General features: G+C 39.3%; 1 protein-coding gene across 3 annotated transcripts in view; it reads right to left on the bottom strand.

Annotated features, from left to right (window-relative positions):
- Window positions 1–11,344: 11,344 nt before the first annotated feature.
- The window catches only part of spred1 (sprouty related EVH1 domain containing 1), a 109,473-nt gene continuing 99,609 nt past the window's right edge, over window positions 11,345–21,208 (bottom strand). For all 3 annotated transcript variants that reach the window (XM_072266897.1, XM_072266891.1, XM_072266883.1), the window contains 2 exons: window positions 16,201–16,362; window positions 11,345–15,738 (listed from right to left, as the gene is read on the bottom strand). In XM_072266897.1, the coding sequence (XP_072122998.1) occupies window positions 15,079–15,738; window positions 16,201–16,362 (822 nt within the window). In that variant the 3' untranslated portion in view covers window positions 11,345–15,078. The remainder of the gene's footprint in view (window positions 15,739–16,200; window positions 16,363–21,208) is intronic.

Below are 21,208 nucleotides of genomic sequence, written 5' to 3' on the forward strand. Positions count from 1 at the left end.
GAATACAGCTTTGTGGTGAGGACACCAGGGTCTAATAGGTATCACCCACATACTGTTTCAAAACCAAGGACTCACCTACTCAAAGTGCAGCCTCAATGAAAAACAAACAATGACTTTGCTAATCTTGCTTACTCCAAATACACCCCAGTGTAATTGCAACAGCAGTGCACACAAGTCGACCAGACCAAGAGTCTGTTAGGAATTCTCTCTGTCCTGCCATTTGGAAATGAACTGCAACTTATTGCAGGATCATTGCAATTAAAAACCACAATTCCTCCTCATGGTGCTAACTTGGATTAATCTTCAACGAATGTTCAATCCATAAAGTGAGCAGGCAACCACCAATTAAAGAAAAGCAAGACAGTAGCATATAAAAGACAGCCATTTCCTACCATCACCTGTGGGTTTCCAGTATACTGTAATTAATCTTCAGGGCAGAAAATTAAAGTCACTCCCCTGCCATGCGTCACATTCCAGCTCAGCACAAGCTCATTACGATTTCTTCTTTCATCTCTCGTCAAGTGTAGTTTCTTCACTCTACCAACTTCCCCTGCCTCAGTAGGACAACCTATCCAGTGCACCCCCAACACCCTCCATATTTCTGTTGTACATTTCCCTGAGGACATCTGCTCCCAAGTTCCAACCTAATACAACATAATTAGCCCTCTCCCAATTAAAACTTTCTCATACTGTCTCCTCCTGTTTGTCAACTGTTGAAGGTCAGAGATTTATAGGCACTGATTCTGAAGTGTTCACCCACCGAGAGACCTATCACTTGACCAGGTTCATTGCCTGGCTGTAGGTCCAGTATAGCTTCTCCTTTGGTCAGCTGATCCACATACTGTGTTTCATATCCTTCCTGCACACACCTAATAACTTCTGCCCCATCTAAACTTCTTGTACTGAGGTGCCAAGCAATATTAGTGAAATTGAAGTCATCCAGGACAACAACCATAATATTTTAGCACCTTTCCAAAAACTGCCTACTGATCTGCTCCTTGTTGTCTCTGTTGCTCTTGGTGGGGGGGGGGGGAGGAGGAATAATCCCAGTTAGTGATCGCCCCCTTCCTGTTTCTGACTTCCATCCACATCGACTCAGTAGTCAATCCCGCCATGATGCCCTCACTTTCTGCAGCTGTGATATTATCCCTAAATAGAAATGCACTCCACCAGCTTTCTCCTCTCTCCCTGTTCCTTTGAAACATATGAACCCACCCAGATTGAATATGAAGTGTTGCTCCTCACTTTGTTGGACATCTTTACTCTGCCATAAAGGGAGGGCTTTCCCAGAGGCTGCCCATTTTAATTCTATTTCCCATTCTGCCATATCAGTCCATGGCCTCCTCTATACTGCCACAATGCGGCCACTCTCAGCTTGGAAGAGCATCACCTCATATTCTATCCATGTAGCCTCCAACCTGATGGCATGAACATCGATTTCTCTCACTTCTGGTAATTTCTCCCCACTCCTTTCATTTTCCATTCCCCATTCTGACTCCCCTTTTACCCCTTCTCCTCACCTGCCCACCACCTCCCTGTGGTGCCCCTCCTCCTTTCCTTCCTTCCATAGCCCACGCTCCAATCATATCACATCCATCTCTTTTAACCCTTTATCTCTTCCACCTATCACCTTCCAGCTTCACACTTCATCCCCCTTCCCCACCCACTCATCTGCCAGTGTATACTCCTTCCCCTCCCCCTTCCTTCATATTTTTGTTTAATTTTCCATTCCTGATGAAGGGTCTTGGCCTAAAACGTTGACCTTCCAGTGATGCTGTCTTCCTCCAGAATTTTGTGTTGTGGTTGCATCACAGCCTTACACAAAGGCTCCAAAATACAGGAGCGCGAGATGCAGACTCGACCAGCTCCATCACTGGCAGCTTCGAGAGTCATGGCTCAAGAAGACAGCATCCATTACTAAAGGCCCTCATCATCCACAATGCTCCCTCTAACTTTTTTACAACTGCACCAATCAATGATTGCTCTGAGCAGGAGATTTTTTACATGGCCTGAAAACCGTGTGGTACTTTAATAAAACATATAAAAGACAATTTCAGGTGCATGACAACAAAGGATATGCATGCAGGAGCATTTCAGTCACTGCATGGCCACACACCTGTGCAGGTTAGAGGGAACAGTGATTCCTGATGTGCCCTCTTCTCACATCTACCATAAGGGAGGAAAGTACAGGAACCTCCTTTGACTGAAGATCCCCACTGAACAATTCAGAAACAGCTTCTTCCCTGCCATCTGATTTCTGAACAGTCCATGATAACAACCTCGTTATTCCTTTTTTACATTAATTGCTTATTTGTAATGTACAGTAATTGTCTTTGCACAGTACTGCTGCAGTAAAACAACAAATTTCATGTCATATAAGACAGCAATAATAAACCTGATTCTGACATTTAAAATTGTTACTTTAGAGCACATACTTTAACGTTGGAAAGTTTTGGTAACGTTTGCTGTTGTGAGAAATACAAAGCTCTCAGAGCCATCCAAAACTGATGGTTACAGACCTCTTCCAATCTCCCCTTGTTTCAGGTCAGTGAAAAAAAGTAAGGCAACAAAATCTTCAGAATTCAATAGAAAAATGAATGCATTTTTGACTAAGCATTTTGCAACCAATTGTCAAATTTTAATGCATATGTGCTATCCACACCCCTCCCCCAAATTCAATTATAGAAACTTTGGATTAAATATTTATTTAACTGGAGAAAACAGTAAGCTTAGATATTGCATGGGACACAGATCAAGGGGTCAAGATGGTGCCAATGAACAACAGTTCCTCAGGCGACATATTTCAGATAGCAAATCACTTCAATTATTTCACTTTTTATACGCCTTCTGCTTGTTCTTTTTGTCTTGTTTATTTTTGTTATGGAAACTGTGGGAGCTTGTGATGTGCAGTTTGGAACTCAATCGAATGATCTAGCACTGTGCTGTGTCCGGAGAGCTGCCTCATGGAGATGAGAGACAGGGACCCGAAAAGAACCAAGAACACAAGCTGACTCATGGAAAAGACTAGAGACGAGGTGCACGGTCATGAACGACTCCATCTTGAAACGGTGAGGAAGATTGAAGCATCAAGGTGTGTACGGATGAGGGGATGAGATCAGTGGTTGCTCCCAATAGAGGTCACCGCGGCAATGATGGTCAGCAACCGGGTCAGTGGCGTTCAGACCTGGTCAGCAATTGCTCCCAACAGACGCCACTGGGGCGACGGTAGTCAGCAGCTGGGTCGACGGCATTCAGACCCGGGTCACTCTCCATGGAGGGACTGAGTTCGAGCAGCCGTTCTCCTTGTATGTTGACAGAAAGATGTCGTCGATATTCTGAGATTTATGTGATTATTTGACTGTACTCTATATTGGACTCCTTCAATCTTTTGGCGTTTTCTTTCTTGTGGCCGATTGGCAGGAGGGTGCTCTGTTGGTTTTTTTGTATGTGTAGGGGGGTCTTGATGCTACTGTCGCTGTTCTTATTGGTGGATGAGAGGGCCAGGGATCGTTCTGCCGCTGTCCTGAGGAGGGGTTGGGGATTTGTTGCTAGTGTCACTGTTTTTTCCTGCAGGGGAAGAGTAGGGAATGCAACTAAAATTTGAGTGGCGAGTTAGAAATCAAATCAACCATTTATTTCTGTTAGAATATTGTAATTTCAAAGAGATAGATAGTTCTAAAGGTCCAAGCAACACACATCAAAGTTGCTGGTGAACGCAGCAGGCCAGGCAGCCTCTCTAGGAAGAGGTACAGTCGACGTTTCGGGCCGAGACCTCATGTTTGTGGTTCTAAAGGTTTGAAGTTTGGTCTCCTTCCTTGATTCCTGTAGGTTAAAATTTCACCGAAATTGGCCAGGATGGTTTGCATTTGGAGAAACCTCAGTTCATTTTTCATGTCATTATATTGCAATATGACATCCATATGTAACCGCTGTAAATTTGTCAGACAAAAGGATCAAATTCAATCAGAAGATTGGGAGTCAGGGTTAACTCAAGAATAGTTGACATGTATAATTATAACACCAGACACAAACAATTTCCACCCAAGAACTTCTACAGTTGTACTTGGCTTCTGTGCCCACATGTGAGAGCTGAATGAGGATGACCTGCAGTGATGGTGGTAGAGGGAGTGGTTGATCATGACTACAAAAGTGAAGCAGATTTCAGGTGATATTAGGCTGAATTCAAAAGCTCTACCACATCAGAATGAAACTTAATGGCAATCACATTTGGAAACCAACTGGTCCCCTAGAAAAGAGCGAGCTGTATCACATTATATTGAGGGTCAATATTATCACTACAGCTTTGCAAGGCCCCAGTGACAGAAGGATGGCTATCACCAGCTGACGAACTTCAGTATCAAAGAAAATGAGCATCATCTGTATTAGTGGCTAGCATTTTGAAAGAGCATACCCTGTAAAAAGACTTACAGATCAATAGTTTGGAAAGGAAGCAATTGCAAACAGCTCAAAGATGTTGCAAACCATCATTGATTTAATCATGGCAGTAGAGTTGGGCTGAATCTTATGGGCTGTGGCCAGTGTTCAACCACTTGAACTGATTCAAATCTTGCAGTTCGATATGCAATTCACAACTCCTGGAGGTGACCTGAGGGATTTTGAATTAGTCATGGATTAGTCCCAAACTGCACTGTATAATTCTTTATTCTGTGTACCCCTTCACCCTTTTATTCTGCCTTCTGCCCTCTTCCTTTCCAGTCTTGATGAAAGGCCTCGGCCCAAAATGTCAATTGTTTATTCCTCTTCATAGATGCTGCCTGGCCTGCTGAGTTCCTCCAGTATTTTGTGTGTGTTGCTCTGGATTTTCGCCATTTGCAGAATCTCTTGTTTGAGATTGATCGCGGAATAGGTTTATGCTGGCTGGCACAACATGGGCTGACGAGCCTGTACTGCACTGCACTATACTGTTCTATGTACTGTGTACCTTCATCCCACCTATCCTTTGAGCATCCTTCTCTTCCTTTCCAGTCTTGATGTAGTATCTTGGCTTGTTAATCAACAAGTTAGGCAGCGTTTATGGAAGGTAATATACAGTCAACCTTGCGGGTCAAGACCCTAGAAAGATGGGGAGGGGAAGAAGCAAGATTTGCAGATGAGAAGTGAGATTAGGTAAGAGGGAAGGTAGGTGAGTGGGGAGGAGGTTGGAGTGGGAGAAGTTGGGTGATAGGTAGCAAAAGTGCTGAAGGAATCTTGATAGGAGAGGTGAGTGGACCATAGAAGAAGTGGAAGGAGGAGGGGCACCAGCGGAGGTGGTGGGCGGGTGAGAGGATTAGAAGGGGTAAGACGGGAGCCAGAATAGGAAATGGAAAAAGAGAGGAGGGGTAACAAGGAGAAATTACTAGAAGTTAGAGAAATAATGCCACCAGGTTGGATGTTACCCAGACAGAATGAGGTATTGCTCCTTCAAGCCTAGAGTAGCCTCATCGTGTCAAAATGGGAAGGGGAAGTATTCTTACCTGTTGTGGCAGACGGAGCGAAGGTACTCGATGAAACAGTCCCCCAATCTACATTGGGTCTCACCAATGTAGAGGTGCTCCCACTAGGAACACCAGATACAACAGATGAAACTGATAGGATTGCATGTTAAGTGTGCAAAGTGGAGTGGGGGAAGAGAATGATATGTTTAGTGGTAAGATCCACTGGCTGAGGATGGTGAAAGTTATGGAGAATTATGTAGAATGCTGAGGCTTGTGGGGTAAGGATCAAGCTAAAGATAAGGGATAAGGGGAATTCTATCCCTGTTATGGCAGCAGAAAGATAGGGTGAGTGTGGATGTCTAGGAAATGGAGGAGATGCAGGCAAGGGCAGCATTGATAGAAAAGAAAGGGAAACACCACTCTTTGAAGGCAGAGGGCATCTCAGATGTTCTGGAATAGAAGACCTCACCCTGAAAACTGATGTGGTGGAGTGAAGGAGTTGCACAAATAGAATAGCATTTTTATGAGTGACATGATGGAAAATGTGGTATGTATGTCCAATGGTACCTTGTCAGTCCAACTCCTGGCCTTCTCGTGTGGCTTAGCCTCTAAGCCCGGCGGAACTGTTTCTACTAACAGAAGGGGCGAAGGGGCGAAGGCAGGTCTTGGTGCCTTAAAACCAGTGCTTTGGGTAGATGGAGCTCGTCAGCCTGGGAAGGCAGTCCATCTAAGAGAGGGAAAACTCTGATTTCAAACCTCCGCTGCCTTGCGACCATACCCACTCATGGGAAAGGCTTCGGGAGTAAACCCTGGGGACATAGCCAGAGCTGGAGTCCCTAAGGCAGTCCGACGTTGCCTTCAACCTTGTTCTGGCAAATCCTGTGATGACACTGGTGACAAGCTGCATCGGCCCTTGCCCTTCCCTTGGACAACATCAGTGTTGTGGAGAGGGGAGAATTGCTGCATGGGCAACTGCCGGTCTTCCATACAACCTTGCCCAGGCCTGCGCCCTGGAGAGGACACTCCAGCGTCGCTTCACTGCAATGGCACAGAAGCAAGACTTTCCAGGCGCAGATCCATGGTCTCACGAGACTAACAGATGCCACCAACCTTGTCAGTGGTCTTCTGAAAATTCAAGCAAAAGATATCCACTGATCATCTATACTGCCTGTAGTTTCCTCAAAGATTTCCAACAAATTTGTCAGGCAAGACAAATTAAGGAAACCATAATGACTTCATCCTACTTTATTGTGCATCTCCAAATACCCTGAAACCTCATCCTTAATAATGGTACTTTAACATCTTGCCAATCAGGTTTACTGGCCTATAAATGTCACTGAATGCTTTAGAAAGGAAGTCTTTTGCCTACCTCCTTTCTTAGAGTTGAGCGACATTTGCAATTCTCCAACCATTCCAGAATTTAGTGATTCTTTAAAGATCACTACTAGTGTCTCTGCAATCTCTTCAGCTACCTCTTTCAGAATTTTGGTGTGTAGTCTGGTCCAGGTAACTTGTTTACCTTCATACCTTTCAGCTTCCTAAGCACTGTCTCCTTACTGAGAGCAACTACACATACTTCTATCCTGGCCCTTATGAATTTCTGGCTGCATGTTTTTCCCCACACTGAAGAATAACATTAAACACTTACTCATTTGCTTTATAAAAGCTTCCCAATTCTCTAGCTTCCCACCCATTTTTGCTCTATTGTATGCCCCCTCTTTTGCTTTTATGCTTTGACTTCCCTTGTCAGCCATGAATGCCTCATCCCCTCTTTAGAATGCTGCTTCTTCTTTGGGATGAATTGATCCTGTGTCTTCTGAAATACTCACAGAAACTCTAGCCATTGCTGTTCTACCATTATCTCTGCTAATATCCCCTTCCAATCAACTTTGATCAGCTCCTCTCTCTTGCCTCTGTATTTATCTTTACTCAATTGTAATATCAATGCATTTGATTTTAGCTTCACCCTCTTAAACTGCAGGATGAATTCCATCTAAGATCCCTAATCTAACTCGTTCATTACACAACATCCCATTTAAAATTGCCTTATCCGTAGTAGGCTCAACCATAAGCTGCTCTAAAATGCCATCTTGTAGGCATTCTTAAGTTCCTTCTCTAGCGATTCAGCATCAACCTGATTTTTACCAAGCTACTTACATACTAAAATCCTCCATGACCATCTCAACATTGCTTTTTCACTCATTTTATCTCTCATTGTAATTTGTACCCCCCTTCCTGGCTACTATTCAAAGTAGGTCTTTTTACCTTTGCAGTTTCTTAACTCTACCTACAAGGATTATACATCTTCTCATCCTACATCTAAGGATTTTATTTCATTTTTTACCAACAAAGCCACCCCATCCCTCTGTCCAACTGCCTGTCTTTTTGATATGATGTATATCCTTAGTGTGTATTTAAATACACCACCTGTCCTGTTTTCACCACCCTTTTCAATTTTGTCTCCATGTTGCCTTATGTTATATTCTAATCCCTTTCTAAACTTTGTCTCATTTGTTATTCTCCTTAAGTAACTTCTCCTACACTCTCCTGCCCTTTTACTTTATCCATACTTTACTAAGCTGTTGAACCCATCCTCCTATTATATAGCTTAAAGCCCAATCCACAGCCTTAGTTAAATAATTTGCCAGGATGTTGGCCCCAGCTTGGATTAGGTAGAGCCCATCCCATCAGAACAACTCCTTCCTACCAATACTGAATGTCCCACGAATTCAAACCCACTTCAAAGTTCAAAGTACATTTATTATCAAACTATGTATACTATACACAACCTTGAGCTTTGCCTTCTTGCAGGCAGCCACAAAACACAGAAACAAAATTGAACCCATTAAAAAACCCACACAACAAATACCGTCAAACACTCAAAGTGCAGAAAAAAAACAAATCATGCAAACAATAATAAGAAAAACAAATACAGTAATACACAGAACATGAACTGCAGAATCCATGACAGTGAGTCCATAGTGATACTTCAACGTTGCAGCTGGTCCAGGAGCCCAACGGCTGCAGGCCACAGCCACAGAGCCAATTCAGCACTGAGGTAAATGCTGATGGCTGCAGGCTGCAGTTAGTTCAGCACTGAGGCGAGTAAACCTCATGGAGTAGTGAGCTGAACACCGATTTTTCCTTCACTCTCGGCCTTGATGCTTCTATCGTTTTAATCTAGCTTAGTGCTTAAATTGGCCAAATATTTGTTCATTTTTCGTTCTCGTGCCTGGGCCCTGCCACTTAAATCTAGCCCCAAGTCTGCTCCAGCAATGGCTGCTGCAGCTGTACCTGCACTCTCGACAGTCCAGTTCACTGAATCCATCGGGATACCACAAAACCTTCAGGTTGTACGGACGGTTCAAAAGCACAACTCCCAAAGGGAAATTACAGGCTGTGAATTGCAGTTATTGTAGCCTAGAAAAAGAGTAATTAGAAACATAGAAAACCTACAGCACAATACATGCCCTTCGGCCCACAAAGCTGTGTTGAACATGTCCTTACCTTAGAACTACCTAGGCTTACCCATAGCCCTCTATTTTTCAAAGCTCCATGTATCCATCCAGGAGTCTCTTAAAATACCCTTTCGTTTCTGCCTCTACCACCGCCGCCGGCAGCCCATTCCACGCACTCACCACTCTCTGTGTAAAAAATTTACCCCTGACAACTCCTCTGTACCTACTTCCAAGCACCTTAAAAATATGCCCTCTCGTGCTAGCCATTTCAGCCCTGGGAAAAAACCTCTGAATATCCACATAATCAATGCCTCTCATTATCTTGTACACCTCTATCAGGTCACCTCTCAGCCTCTGTCGCTCCAAGGAGAAAAGGCGGAGTTCACTCAACCTATTCTCATAAGGCATGCTCCCCAATCCAGGCAATTAATAGAATTGTTTTAATTTTGTTTGCTGCCTGTAAGGCGTGTCCGTGTCTTACCAGCATCATCATTAATACTTCTCTCGCACCAATGTTTGAGTCACGAATTTAACTCTCTGATCTGATTAACCCTGTGCTATTTTACACATGGCTCCGGTAACAATCCAGAGATCATTATCTTTTTGGATCTGCTTATAATTTTGTCTATAACTGCTAGAATTCCTTCAGCAAAACCTTTTTCCTCTTCTTCCCAAGTTGTTGGTACCCACATGATCTTTCCACTCTCACTCTGAATTCCTATATAGGTCAGATAAGATGTCGCGAACCCGGACACCAGGCAAACAACAGAGCTTTTGGAACTCTCAATCCTTGTGACAGATACCAGTGTCTATTCCCCTAATTCTGCTTCCCCCATTACAATCATATTTCTCATTGCTCCCCCATCTTGAATGGCTCCCTGAATCACAGTTTGGCTGCTCATTCTTCCTACAGCTCCCACTCTCATCCTCACAGGAAGCAACAATTTCAAACTAGTTGGGCAAGTTCAAGCTTCTCTTGGATCCCCATACCTGTCTTACTCGCAGTCACACTCTCTTGTCCCATGGTGATTTATATTTGGGAAAGTAGCATGCTTTTGGGGACAGACCTTTTGGATGGAATAAAATTATCCTGCTTGTCAGTTTAGAACAACATGCATCAAGAGTCAAGAACACATAGTGATTATTTTGACAGTACTGCGCTCTGAGACTATGCACAAATGTAAAGTGATACTTCCTATATCTCTTAGATTTTTACTTAAATGCCTCTTCAATGAACCCAATCTTCTGCAGCTACTTATTGTCTTGGTCATGAGGCAACACCCTAACACCTGTGATTGCTTCACAAACACTAGAAAATTGCTGGAAAAGATGCTGGAAATCCAAAACAACACACAAAATGCATCTATGGGAAACAGTAAACAGTCGATGTTTCAGGCCAAGACCCTTCATCAGGACTCTTTCCAATAGATGCTGTTACCTGTGATCACTTTAATATTTTACGATACTAGTTGCTTCAATAAATTCAAAGTCAAAGCAACTGGAAAGAATATAGAACAGTTCCCTGCAGTTGTTACTTCAGGTCACTCAAATCACTGTCTGAGGCAAGGAATAAATTTCTCTCAGTTGCTGCAAATCAAAATTATTCCTTCTGCATCAACACCGTGGACATCTCTGGTGTAAAAGAGGCAAAGTTCCAGTTACTGATTCCATTCTTTCTATTTCCCACATCAGCAATAAAAAGTGAAACCATTGAACTTTATTCTCGATACAAGAGATCACTCCTGGCAAATGTGAAAATCTGCTTCAGGGTGGTCAGAATATGTAATTCATGAGACAACAAAGACAAGTAGCATAGAATCCACGTAAGTAGTATGCTGAGGGTAATGTGGCAGCATCATTCGGGCAAGATGAAATAAGGTGGGACCAAGTTAACACCTCAATTAGTGTACCCCTATTGGGCCCAATGATCATTTTTTCAGTTGTAAAATGTTATGCACCATTTATTAAGTTCTAAATAATATAGGTCAGCAAAGCTAACAACATAATTTATCATTTAAATCCAATGTGAAGCATTAGTTCAGCTGGCGATAACACTGAAACTGAAATAAGTATGTTTTTGTTCCTTCCCCAAAAGATTACATTAACAGTTGGGTATACCTCAATTTTTGATCATAAGCATCTTTAGTGACCCCCCGATGTGTTCATAAGTTCATCAGGTTGCTTCCTCTGCTGAAATATCACAATTGCAAAACAATCAAATAAGTAAATTTACATCTGCAGGACAACTTTTGTTAACAAATCCACTTTTAACATTGCACTCTTGTATTTCTAATACCTAATCACTGTTAAACAGTCTCAACAACTTAAATATGTTTTAGAGTAAACATAATTGGTAGATTGCATTAACCGTCTGCTATTTTGCCTAGCATGCTGGAATAGAATATTACAACAGACAGAATGTAAAGAAATTAAAACTTACTGTTTTATTATGATACTTGTTTGATATGTCAAATTACAAGTGTATGATGTAACAAAATCTGTTACAAACTTACAGTATATGCATATTTACATTATATATATTTGAGAAATTAAGAAGCTACACTTTCGTACATTTAATTACACCCATGGCAGTAGTTAAACTAAACTGTACATCACATACTTCATCTTTTCAACACAAAAATAAAAATACCTAAAATTGAAATGTACCAAGTACAATATCAGTTAAATTTAGATGGAGTTTTAAAAATGTACAAGCGAGGCACTTTTTGGAAGTTGGCTGTGTATTAAGGAAGTGGCAGTAAGCAAACAATAGACAGAATCTGGAGAAAAATTGAAAGGTTACTAAATATTCTGCAAATTTAGGTTTCTATTGATGTCTCATTTTGGAAAGCATAGCATTTTAAAAAAAGTGGAAGTAGAACAAAGTTGCATTTAAAAAGTTAACAGTGATAAATGGCATCAGTACTCAGAGGGGTTGAATAGCGTTATTAGCATGCCTTTTGGGCGTTTTTTAAATACATAAAGCAGACATTGCATACAAATTCAATACATGGCTAGATGCACTATACTAATTCATAGTGCCTGATTATTCTTAGGCCAACATATACCTATTACAACACATAACACTTTTCTACAGCCAGCAAGTTGTTCATTTGGGATAAATGCATCATTACATTCCATTGTGCCAGCACTCTCAGACTTTCTCTGAACCCAATGGGAAAAAAATATAAAGCACCTTAAGTTATATTTGGAGTTATTTAAAGTTTAACATTCTACAGATAAGTAGATTTCTGTCTCCGAATTGAACTGGAAATGATTTCCACTATGATAATAATTTTGGTAGAGAATTTTTAAAAAGTTACTAACACTGATTCCATCTGCACATGGGGAAAGGATATGAAAAGAAGGAAGCAACATTTGAATTAAATACCGAGCATTATGAGTGCAGAATATAATAGAATAGGCCTGCATGTGAAAACCTATTTAATATGTGCCCCAGTTCATTTTCACAAATGTAATTTAAAAGTTGGTTGCACAATCACAAGAACAGCAATGTCAAAACAAGAGTGAAAACTGAAAAGGTCAGAAATTCTGCTTAAGGCTTATTACAATGGAATAATTGGTAAATCACATCTTTTAGGCAGCCAGTAAATATGATGGATTCTTTTTCAAACTCTGTCTTCAATCCAGCATTCACTCTGTAACTTATTGTGACTAGCTTATATTTGGAAAAATGAAATTAATTCAGATATAATATCCATTTAATGCAAAAATAAACAAACATAATTTTCTCACCAGAACCCACATGAGAAGCAAATGCAATGGATAAGATGTGGAGGCCTGAAGAATCGTTTAAAATCTCATGAATTAAGAGTTTCCCCTCAGAATATTACAGATTGGACAACATCGGAGAAAAATCTTACCTCGAAGACATTATATAAGCAGAATTTTTAGATGAAGTTTCTGAATGCCAGGGTTGATAAGACTTCAGTTTTATTAATGTCTATGTGTGCGTTACTAACTGCAGTTGACAGAAAAGTCAGTCAGAATTTTCCTCAGCTAGCTTGCAGTTCTTTCAAAGGGAAAGTTATCTGGCACTTAATGGAAACATGGCCATTAGTTTTTTCAAAATGTGGACAACGGAAATGTATAGAAAAATACAAAATAAGCAAGTGGTCTCAGACTATGTACAAGTACTCTAAATACAATTCAAAATTTGTTTGATTCCCCTAATGTGCAAAACACTGATAAATCAAAATTCATCAGCATAGATGGAATCCTATAATGAAGCATTACACAAACTTTAAATATTCAAAATTGCAAAAGAAATAACTGCCCATCACCACAATTTTCCTTTTGGAGCCATTCTATTAGGTACAAAACTAGAAACAAGCTCTTTAAAATTTAGTCTCATATCTTTAGCCTCTACTTTCAATGTGAAATAATATTCAAAGTTAGCTTTATGTACAGAATGCTGTCAGTTCATTCCATCTACTCACAGCTGATAAATAGATGCATTTTAAAGTGGAATATCTTACAAATGGGGTTATTCATTTACACTTACATTTGAAAAAACTAGAACCTGGCTAAGCAACTTTATCCGAAGTCCTAAATTTTAAATGTATTTTTCTTGTGAATAAATATGATAACATTTAGAAGCATTAAATCTTAGACTGAAGATGATTCTACCACAACCACACAAGCTCTATTTTCCCCTTCAAATTCACAGACATGAAAAATGTAGTACAATAGTGTGTAGAGAAAATGTACAAAATCAAATGTGCCTGCGTGCCATAAGTAAAACACTGGTTTATTCCACATGTTACTGATTATCAGAGGCTGATTATCAGAATAATTCTTCCCTTTTTAAACCACAAATTTGGCTCTTATGTTTAAGCCCAATAATTTAGTCCATTCATTCTCAAAATTTGTCTTCTCCACTGTATAGTCCTAGTTCTTGCCAACATACATGGCTCCAATGTAAATTCTGATTTTTAATTACATCTACACATACCATACCTATGTATTTCAACACAAAACCACATACACATTTACAGGAACCACTCCACACCATGCCTGTATGCAAAATTTATCCAGGGAAATCCAGCACCTCAGTGGTTGTTTTTTTTTAAAGTAAGAGCATTCAGTTTCATCTCAGAACAAAATAAGCTAGTATAGTTTCACATCATTAAATGCCCTAACATTTGCTTAATTTACAAATTAAAACTGTATCTTTCCAAAACTATATCTATTGCTTTTTGATAGCTTGCGGACATAAATCTCGGTCTAAAATGCTTGTATTGACTATATATCTTTTAGATTTTTAATAGTATATGATTCTCAGTTACATCAATGTATTAAATCATCTAACTTATTGGGTCATTGACAAGAAACTTGCTGGTTGTGCGAAAATATTAGAAGTGTTTTTTCAGATGATTATAAATCTAAATACGCCCCAAATGTTCAATAAGTTTTAGATAATTTTAAAATCAGTTACTTTCTGTTTTATGGGGAAGGTGGAAAAATATTCAAAATAATGCTAAATCATTAGTAAGCATGCTTATTACAATGGATTAAAAATAAAAGGTGTACCTATGGGTCAATTATATATCAAAATCTTGACACAGGACTAAAAGATTACATTTCTTCAAGTACAAGCCATATCTCAAATTTAGTTATATAGAGTTTGACACTTTACATGTGTTAAATAATCTGTAATTACTCAGACAGTAAATTCATCTGCACTTCTGGATAAGTGATTCTGTAAATGCACATAGTAATACTTAACAGAAGCAAAATCTAAAATAATCTTTCTCAATAAAAAAAATCCAAACAGTTACCTCGTGCTTTTAATCTAAAACTTGAGTCTCTTCAGTAAAGGCTTCATGTGAGACACCAGGTCCCATAACCAATTCAATGTACAAAACTGCAAAATGAATACCTTCTGCATAATCACATACAGTGTTCATTATTAACAGCTAAAAGCAAAGACCTCTCTGCTTCGCAAGACCTCTTGAGTTAGACTGTGCCATGCGAAGTATTAGACATGGTGGCCTATAGAAATGTCATTATCATTTAAAGCACATCTCCACTAGACCTGGAAACTTGCACAGCTCTGCAACTGATCCTGGCTTTGAATACCAGAGGGCCAATACCCTCATGTGCCAGAATTGATGCCATCTGGAGAAAAACTATTTGCACAGCTTGGCTCCCAACTGTTTACATCATCCAGCTGCTTTGTGTTTTCCTCCACAACATCCACAAATCTCACCACAATGGTGGCAGGCTCTTAGAGGGAGATAGCAGCACATACATGGTGCAAAAACAGACAAGGCTATAAGAGCCATCCAACGCAAACAGAATTTGTCATCACCAGTGTCACATGAACATGGATCAGAGAAATCTCCCTCAGAGTCCGACATACAGTGATAGAGCATACTCTCTGCACACAGCATGCAGCTCACTTGATAAATGCACCTCTTGATCGGGTCTGGAGCATCCTGACACTGTCCTCTTCTGTTCTCCTCATGGTTAAACATATCTCGACAATATATACAACGAGAGCGCTCTCCGTCCTCTTTCCTTCGTTTGGATTTTTTTGATTTCAGTGAAGTGGGAGGCTGTGCTTTGAATACAACAGGACCCTTTGAATCTTTAACAGAATCGGATTCCATCCCTTGCACTGAGGGATATACATAATCATGTTTCTTAGATTCAGGCTTAAAACACACATACGAATCTACTTCTGTTTCCAAATCATTTTTTCTCACAATAGGATGTCTGTAGTCTTCATAGCCCCTAATCAATACATCCTTCAGAGGATTTATCCTCACTACTTCGTCATCATCTTGAAAGCTGACATGCCTAGTTGATTTTAACATGACCTGAAAAAGATTTCAAGTTTCTCATTAAAAATCAAACTGTGGTTGAAAAAACTGAATAAGTAAAAATATTATAATGCATAAATAGACTTTCAAAAGATACGAAACTGAGTTATGAGTTCTCCTTTGAATAAGCATGATAATACCCCAGCCACTGGCCAGGATACAATTTAACGTTACTCAAGCTTATACTGCTGTTCAAATAATATTCTGAGGAACATCATTATAAACTACTATAATAATAAATTTTAAAAGTTGTGCTTTAGGTAGATGTAACTCAAGAGTATAGAGATACTGCATTTGGTGACCTCATGGATTAGTCCTGTAAATACCCATTTCCTGATAAAATATTCTACCATTCAGGATAATGGAAAAATACCACATTCAGTTTTCACCTCTGTAAAACAGTTAATGTATCATAATTTATTTCTTTTCTAAAACAAACACTAAACAATAAAAGATTACCTGATTCTGCTGAGCAGGAAAATACAATCTTCGAGAACTGAATTCCTCAGGTGGAGGCGTTCTAACATAGCAACTTCTGCAAGGTTCATTGGTTACTACAGTGTCACATCGTAAAATTCTCTCTTTTCTTTTCAAAGAATCAGCATCATTTTCTTGAGGTGGCTAAAAACAGCACAAAAAGCCTTTATTACTTATTTGCCAAGTTAGAAAATTTCACAACACATGCCAGTGATAATAAACTTGATTCTGATTCTGAAAGGCTTTGATTAATTCACCACTTCAAATTGTAAACAGTATATTTCCAGTTTGACCAGCAGAGGTCAGCCTATCACAATTCTATGAAACACCAGTTAAAAAACAACAAACTACACAGAACAGGGTTGGAACCTTTAGCAGTATGCAGACAGTTCTCCGCAGAACTGTTGCAATTCCACAAAAGTACCACTAAATTTGAGATTGGTGTATGAACTCTTGAAAAGAAGTCCAACACAGCAAGAAATTGGAGCAATTTCCCAACATTGGGAATATGACTTCTAATTGAGATCTGACCCATCCATCACGTTCACTTATTTAAATTGAAAGGATCCACTGTGAAAAATAAGTTTTTATATAGTTTACTTATTTGATTCATTGTTAATTATTGTTTCAAGTTAAAGTGCTTTTTTGTAATCCGACAATTTGAAGTCCTAATTTCTTTGTGTATATCAGCTGATTTTTTGCTATTTAATGGGCAAGATTACAGCGATATGGTGCTTCAGTACTGGGCCAGATTCTCACTCATTTTTGCCATATTTATCAAAATTGTGAAAGGACCAATTCTATGTTATGAAACTCTGTGATGAGCAAAATAAAGCGAAAGATTTTATGCTAGAAATGCATAAAATAGACTACAATGCCAGTTTAAATCAATGAATATCACAGAACAGCACCAGCCTCTTCCTATTGAAAATGTTCTCAAATGCTTTAAATATCAGGGAGCTTAGAAAGGCCAAAAATTAAATCACATTACTAGTCTTACCAATAGCTCATTTTGGTGTAGTATAGTTTATAAGTAGATAGAGGTAACCAGCATCCTAATCAGGATCACCAATCATGTAAGAAACAAGTTACAGATAACCCTCACGTAACAAGAGAGATGTATTGTTAGAAACCCATCTTTACTGCTGTTTTGTGTAACAGGAACCCTTCTCTTCCCACTGAATCTCATCTTAACAATCAAAGATATCCATCTGCAGATTTTCTCTTGTCATGCATTTCCAAGGGATGTTTATCTCATGTAAAACTATCTTACTGCCTATGATAAAGTGATCCACCATCATTATTACACAGATGAAGCCAACAGCAGACACAGGGAATGGATAAAGATCATGGATTAAGAAGAATTTAAGAAATAGAGAATAAAAAGAAAAAAAAAAATCAATGGAGAAAAGACCGAGGGATTACTTTAGGAGCCAGAATACAAGTTGGTCATGGCTACAGCAATTTCCCACAATGCAGTGCATCAGAGAAAAAGTCCCTGATGAAGAGTGTGGCAGAGTTACATTCTGAGGCATCTGCTCACACGTCCTCAAATTGGAGAGGGTGTGGCAACGAAGAGACTCAGCTATGACTGCTCACCCAATCAATGCAATGAGTCAGTGCCTCAGTATTGACTAAAATAGATAATTTTTTTGCCCTTTTTCTGCATTTAATATTTTTTTCCCACGTAATTTAGAGTGAACTTTATTCTGTTTCTGATTCGTGAATACCATAAGACGCCAACACCTGTAATGGTGGGGTCACCTGTATTTCTCCATCATCTGTATGGGACCATAAATTGTAAAGTTGAAAAGTGACAAAATTACAAAACTAGCTCTGATATTTTTGAGAAAATTAAGTGGTTAATGTTTTGCTTCAACATAATAGAAATTTGGCACAGGTTTCTTTTTTCTATTAAACTATTGATATACATTGTCAATTTTTTTCCAAGACATAGCCACATTTACAGTCATTAGAATTGTTTTGAGTTAGATTGCCAAACAATCTAGAGTTTGTTGGTACTCCTGCAATGAATGACTCACCACCCAACACTTCACCATCTACAAGGCACAAGCCAGAATAATGATGGAATATATCTACTTGCCTTGACAAGCATAGCCTTAACAATTATACAACTGAACACAGTCCAGAGAAAAAAGCTTACTTGACTGGCACCCCATCCACTACCCTTGAACTGCCTTCACAGCTCGAGCAATAGTTACAGTGAGTAACATCTACAAGATGTCCTATAAACTACTCCATCAACACCTCTCAGATCCGTAACTTCTACCACTAGGGACAATGGCATACTATTATCTAATCTGACAATATACTGCCTTCATTACTATTTGCTCTAAGCCCTGAAACTTCCCTCCCCAATACTATTATGGGAGTATCTTCAACATATGGACCATAGTATTTCAAGTGAATAGCCCACCACCACAGAATTTTCAGAAATTATGCTTGCTTTGCATCAACGTTGATAATTTAAGAATCACACAAAGTTTACTATCTCTATACAGTTTACTTCTATGTGAAGCAACACTTGTCCCGCAAATCTGTTAGGGTTGACTACTGTATCTGGTGCTCCCCATGCGGCCTCCTCTATATTGGGAAGACCCAATGTAGATTGGGGTTTTTTGTCAAGCACCTTCACTCCATTTGCAAAAAGCAGTATTTTCCGGTGGACAATCATTTTAATTCCAATCCCTGTTCTGATATGTCAGTCCATGGACTCCTCTTCTGCCATGATGAGGCCACTCTAAGGTTGGAGGAGCAACACCTCATGCCGTCTAGGTAGCCTCCAACCTGATGGCATGAACATCAATTTCTCCAACTTCCAGGATTTTCTCCCTTCCCTTCAATTCCTCACTCTGACTCCCCTCCCGACCCCCGCTTACCTCTTCCCTTCACCTATCTATCACCTACCTTGGTGCCCCTCCTGCTCCCCTTTCTTTTCTGGTTCACTCTCCTCTCCTATCAGATTCCTACTTCTATTATTACTTCACCACCCTTCCCCTACCCAACATCTTCTAGCTTGAACACCTTTCCCTCTCCCCCATCTTTGTATTCTGGCATCTTCCCCCTTCCTTTCTAGTCCTGATGAAGAGTCTCAGCCAAAAGGTCAACTGTTTATTCATTTCCATAGATGCAGAGTTGCCCCAGCATTTTGAAAGTGTGGCTCTGGATTTTCAGCATCTGCAGAATCTCTCATGTTTAAGTTTACCATATGACCAATTGTTATTTGGTTTAATATACAAACTTGTTCCTATTTCTTTGATGAAAAAGTTTTCATTTTTATAATGTTACCTTTGCAAGGACCTCATTTCCTTCTGTTTCCTATATTAAATGAAGTATAATCATATCTTCAAATTTGCAATCTCCCTCCACTTAATAAACAAGAATTGCATAACACTGAAACACTTAATGCATAGCATATTGCAAGATGGAAATTTTTAAAAAGCAACAGAATGATTAAAAGCTGCAACCACCACCCACATTCTGACTATAATACTCAGTTCTGACAAAGCTTGGCAAGTGCTGTCTGTAAAAAGCAACCCAACACAGCTTTTATGTAAAATGGAAATCTGTTTTTCTCCCAGCTGCTGTTATAGTAATTACTGTCCTGTTGTTGCTAAGAGATGCTTCCTATGATATTTTTCCCCCTTCAAAGTACTAAAATGGCTTGAATGGATGAAGGGTAAAGTAATAAAATCAACTCCAGCTGCAATATGTTGGACAAATACAGTTGCACAGAAAATGGGATCCAGATTCAGATCCTCTTGTTCAAATTATCAAAACTTCTTCCCTTTCCGTTTCTGCAGACTGAAGTTCAAGCAGAAAATTATTAACAGCTTACAAAATAGGTTCCGTTTTTATTTTAGCTGAGTGTAATTTACCAGTGAAGATTAGTGGCATACACTTCTCTCAAATGTTTGCATCCTAATACTTGCTATAAACAAAACTAGATTTAGACTGGTAACTAGACATTAGATTGTTACTCTTTCAAGTAAATTAGCATAGAAAAGTTAAATTATTAGTTAATTATCCCTCTGAGATGAGAAATTCTTTACAATGATAAATTAAGAAAACTACAATATTTCCTTGTGTGAAATTAGCCATGTCAGCGTTTAACCACGAGAAACTTAAATGTAGGATCTTGTAATTAAGAGCTTGAAGGAACACTAAATGACTTATTGATTATATATTTCGAGACACAACATAGAACAGGCCCTTCTGGCCCAACAACCCATCTATTTAAGCCTAACTCAATTACAGGGTGATATACAATGGCCAATTAATCCACTAACCAGTGCCTCTTTGGAATGAAGTAGGAAACCAAAGTGCCAGAAGGATACCCACGGGGAGAACTTACAAACCCATTACAGATGGTGTCAGAATTGAACTTCGACAATCCAAACTGTAATATCATCACGTTATACACTATGCTACCATAACACCCCAAAATAATGATAAGTTTACTCAGCTTAGAAGAAAGCCCCACACCATTCACTTACCTCTAAATTTAACTTGTATTCCAATGACAAGGTATAATGCACAAATTCAATGTAAGGTTCAATGAAGAGCTTAGTAACCATAGACCTGCACTCTCTCTTTCTAATATTTAAATTTAAAAGCAATGGCAATTCTAAATTGTGGTGCAATTGGGAAGATGTTTTACGGTTGCTTGGCATTCCCACTAAGGGTAATTAGAAAACCTGGCTGCAACTGCACAAGCTCCTAAGTTTCTGCTCAAATTCTTTTGTGTTATCACAAAAACAAAATTTGTCACACACCTATATTTTAGCTGCTTTGCTTAAATTGATTTAAAAATATTCTTCGCTTTAAGAGTGACAATATAGCAGCTTTATTAATAGAGCTAAAAAAGGATTTATCACGAAAATATTTTAATCATCCACCATCTGTGATTAACCAGATTCTAACTATAAATAACTGGAAGGGCTTTATAGAATCATTTGTTAGTCATATT

Source organism: Mobula birostris, chromosome 1 (genome assembly GCF_030028105.1).
Source record: "Mobula birostris isolate sMobBir1 chromosome 1, sMobBir1.hap1, whole genome shotgun sequence".
In the NCBI taxonomy this organism is placed as follows: Eukaryota; Metazoa; Chordata; class Chondrichthyes; order Myliobatiformes; family Myliobatidae; genus Mobula; species Mobula birostris.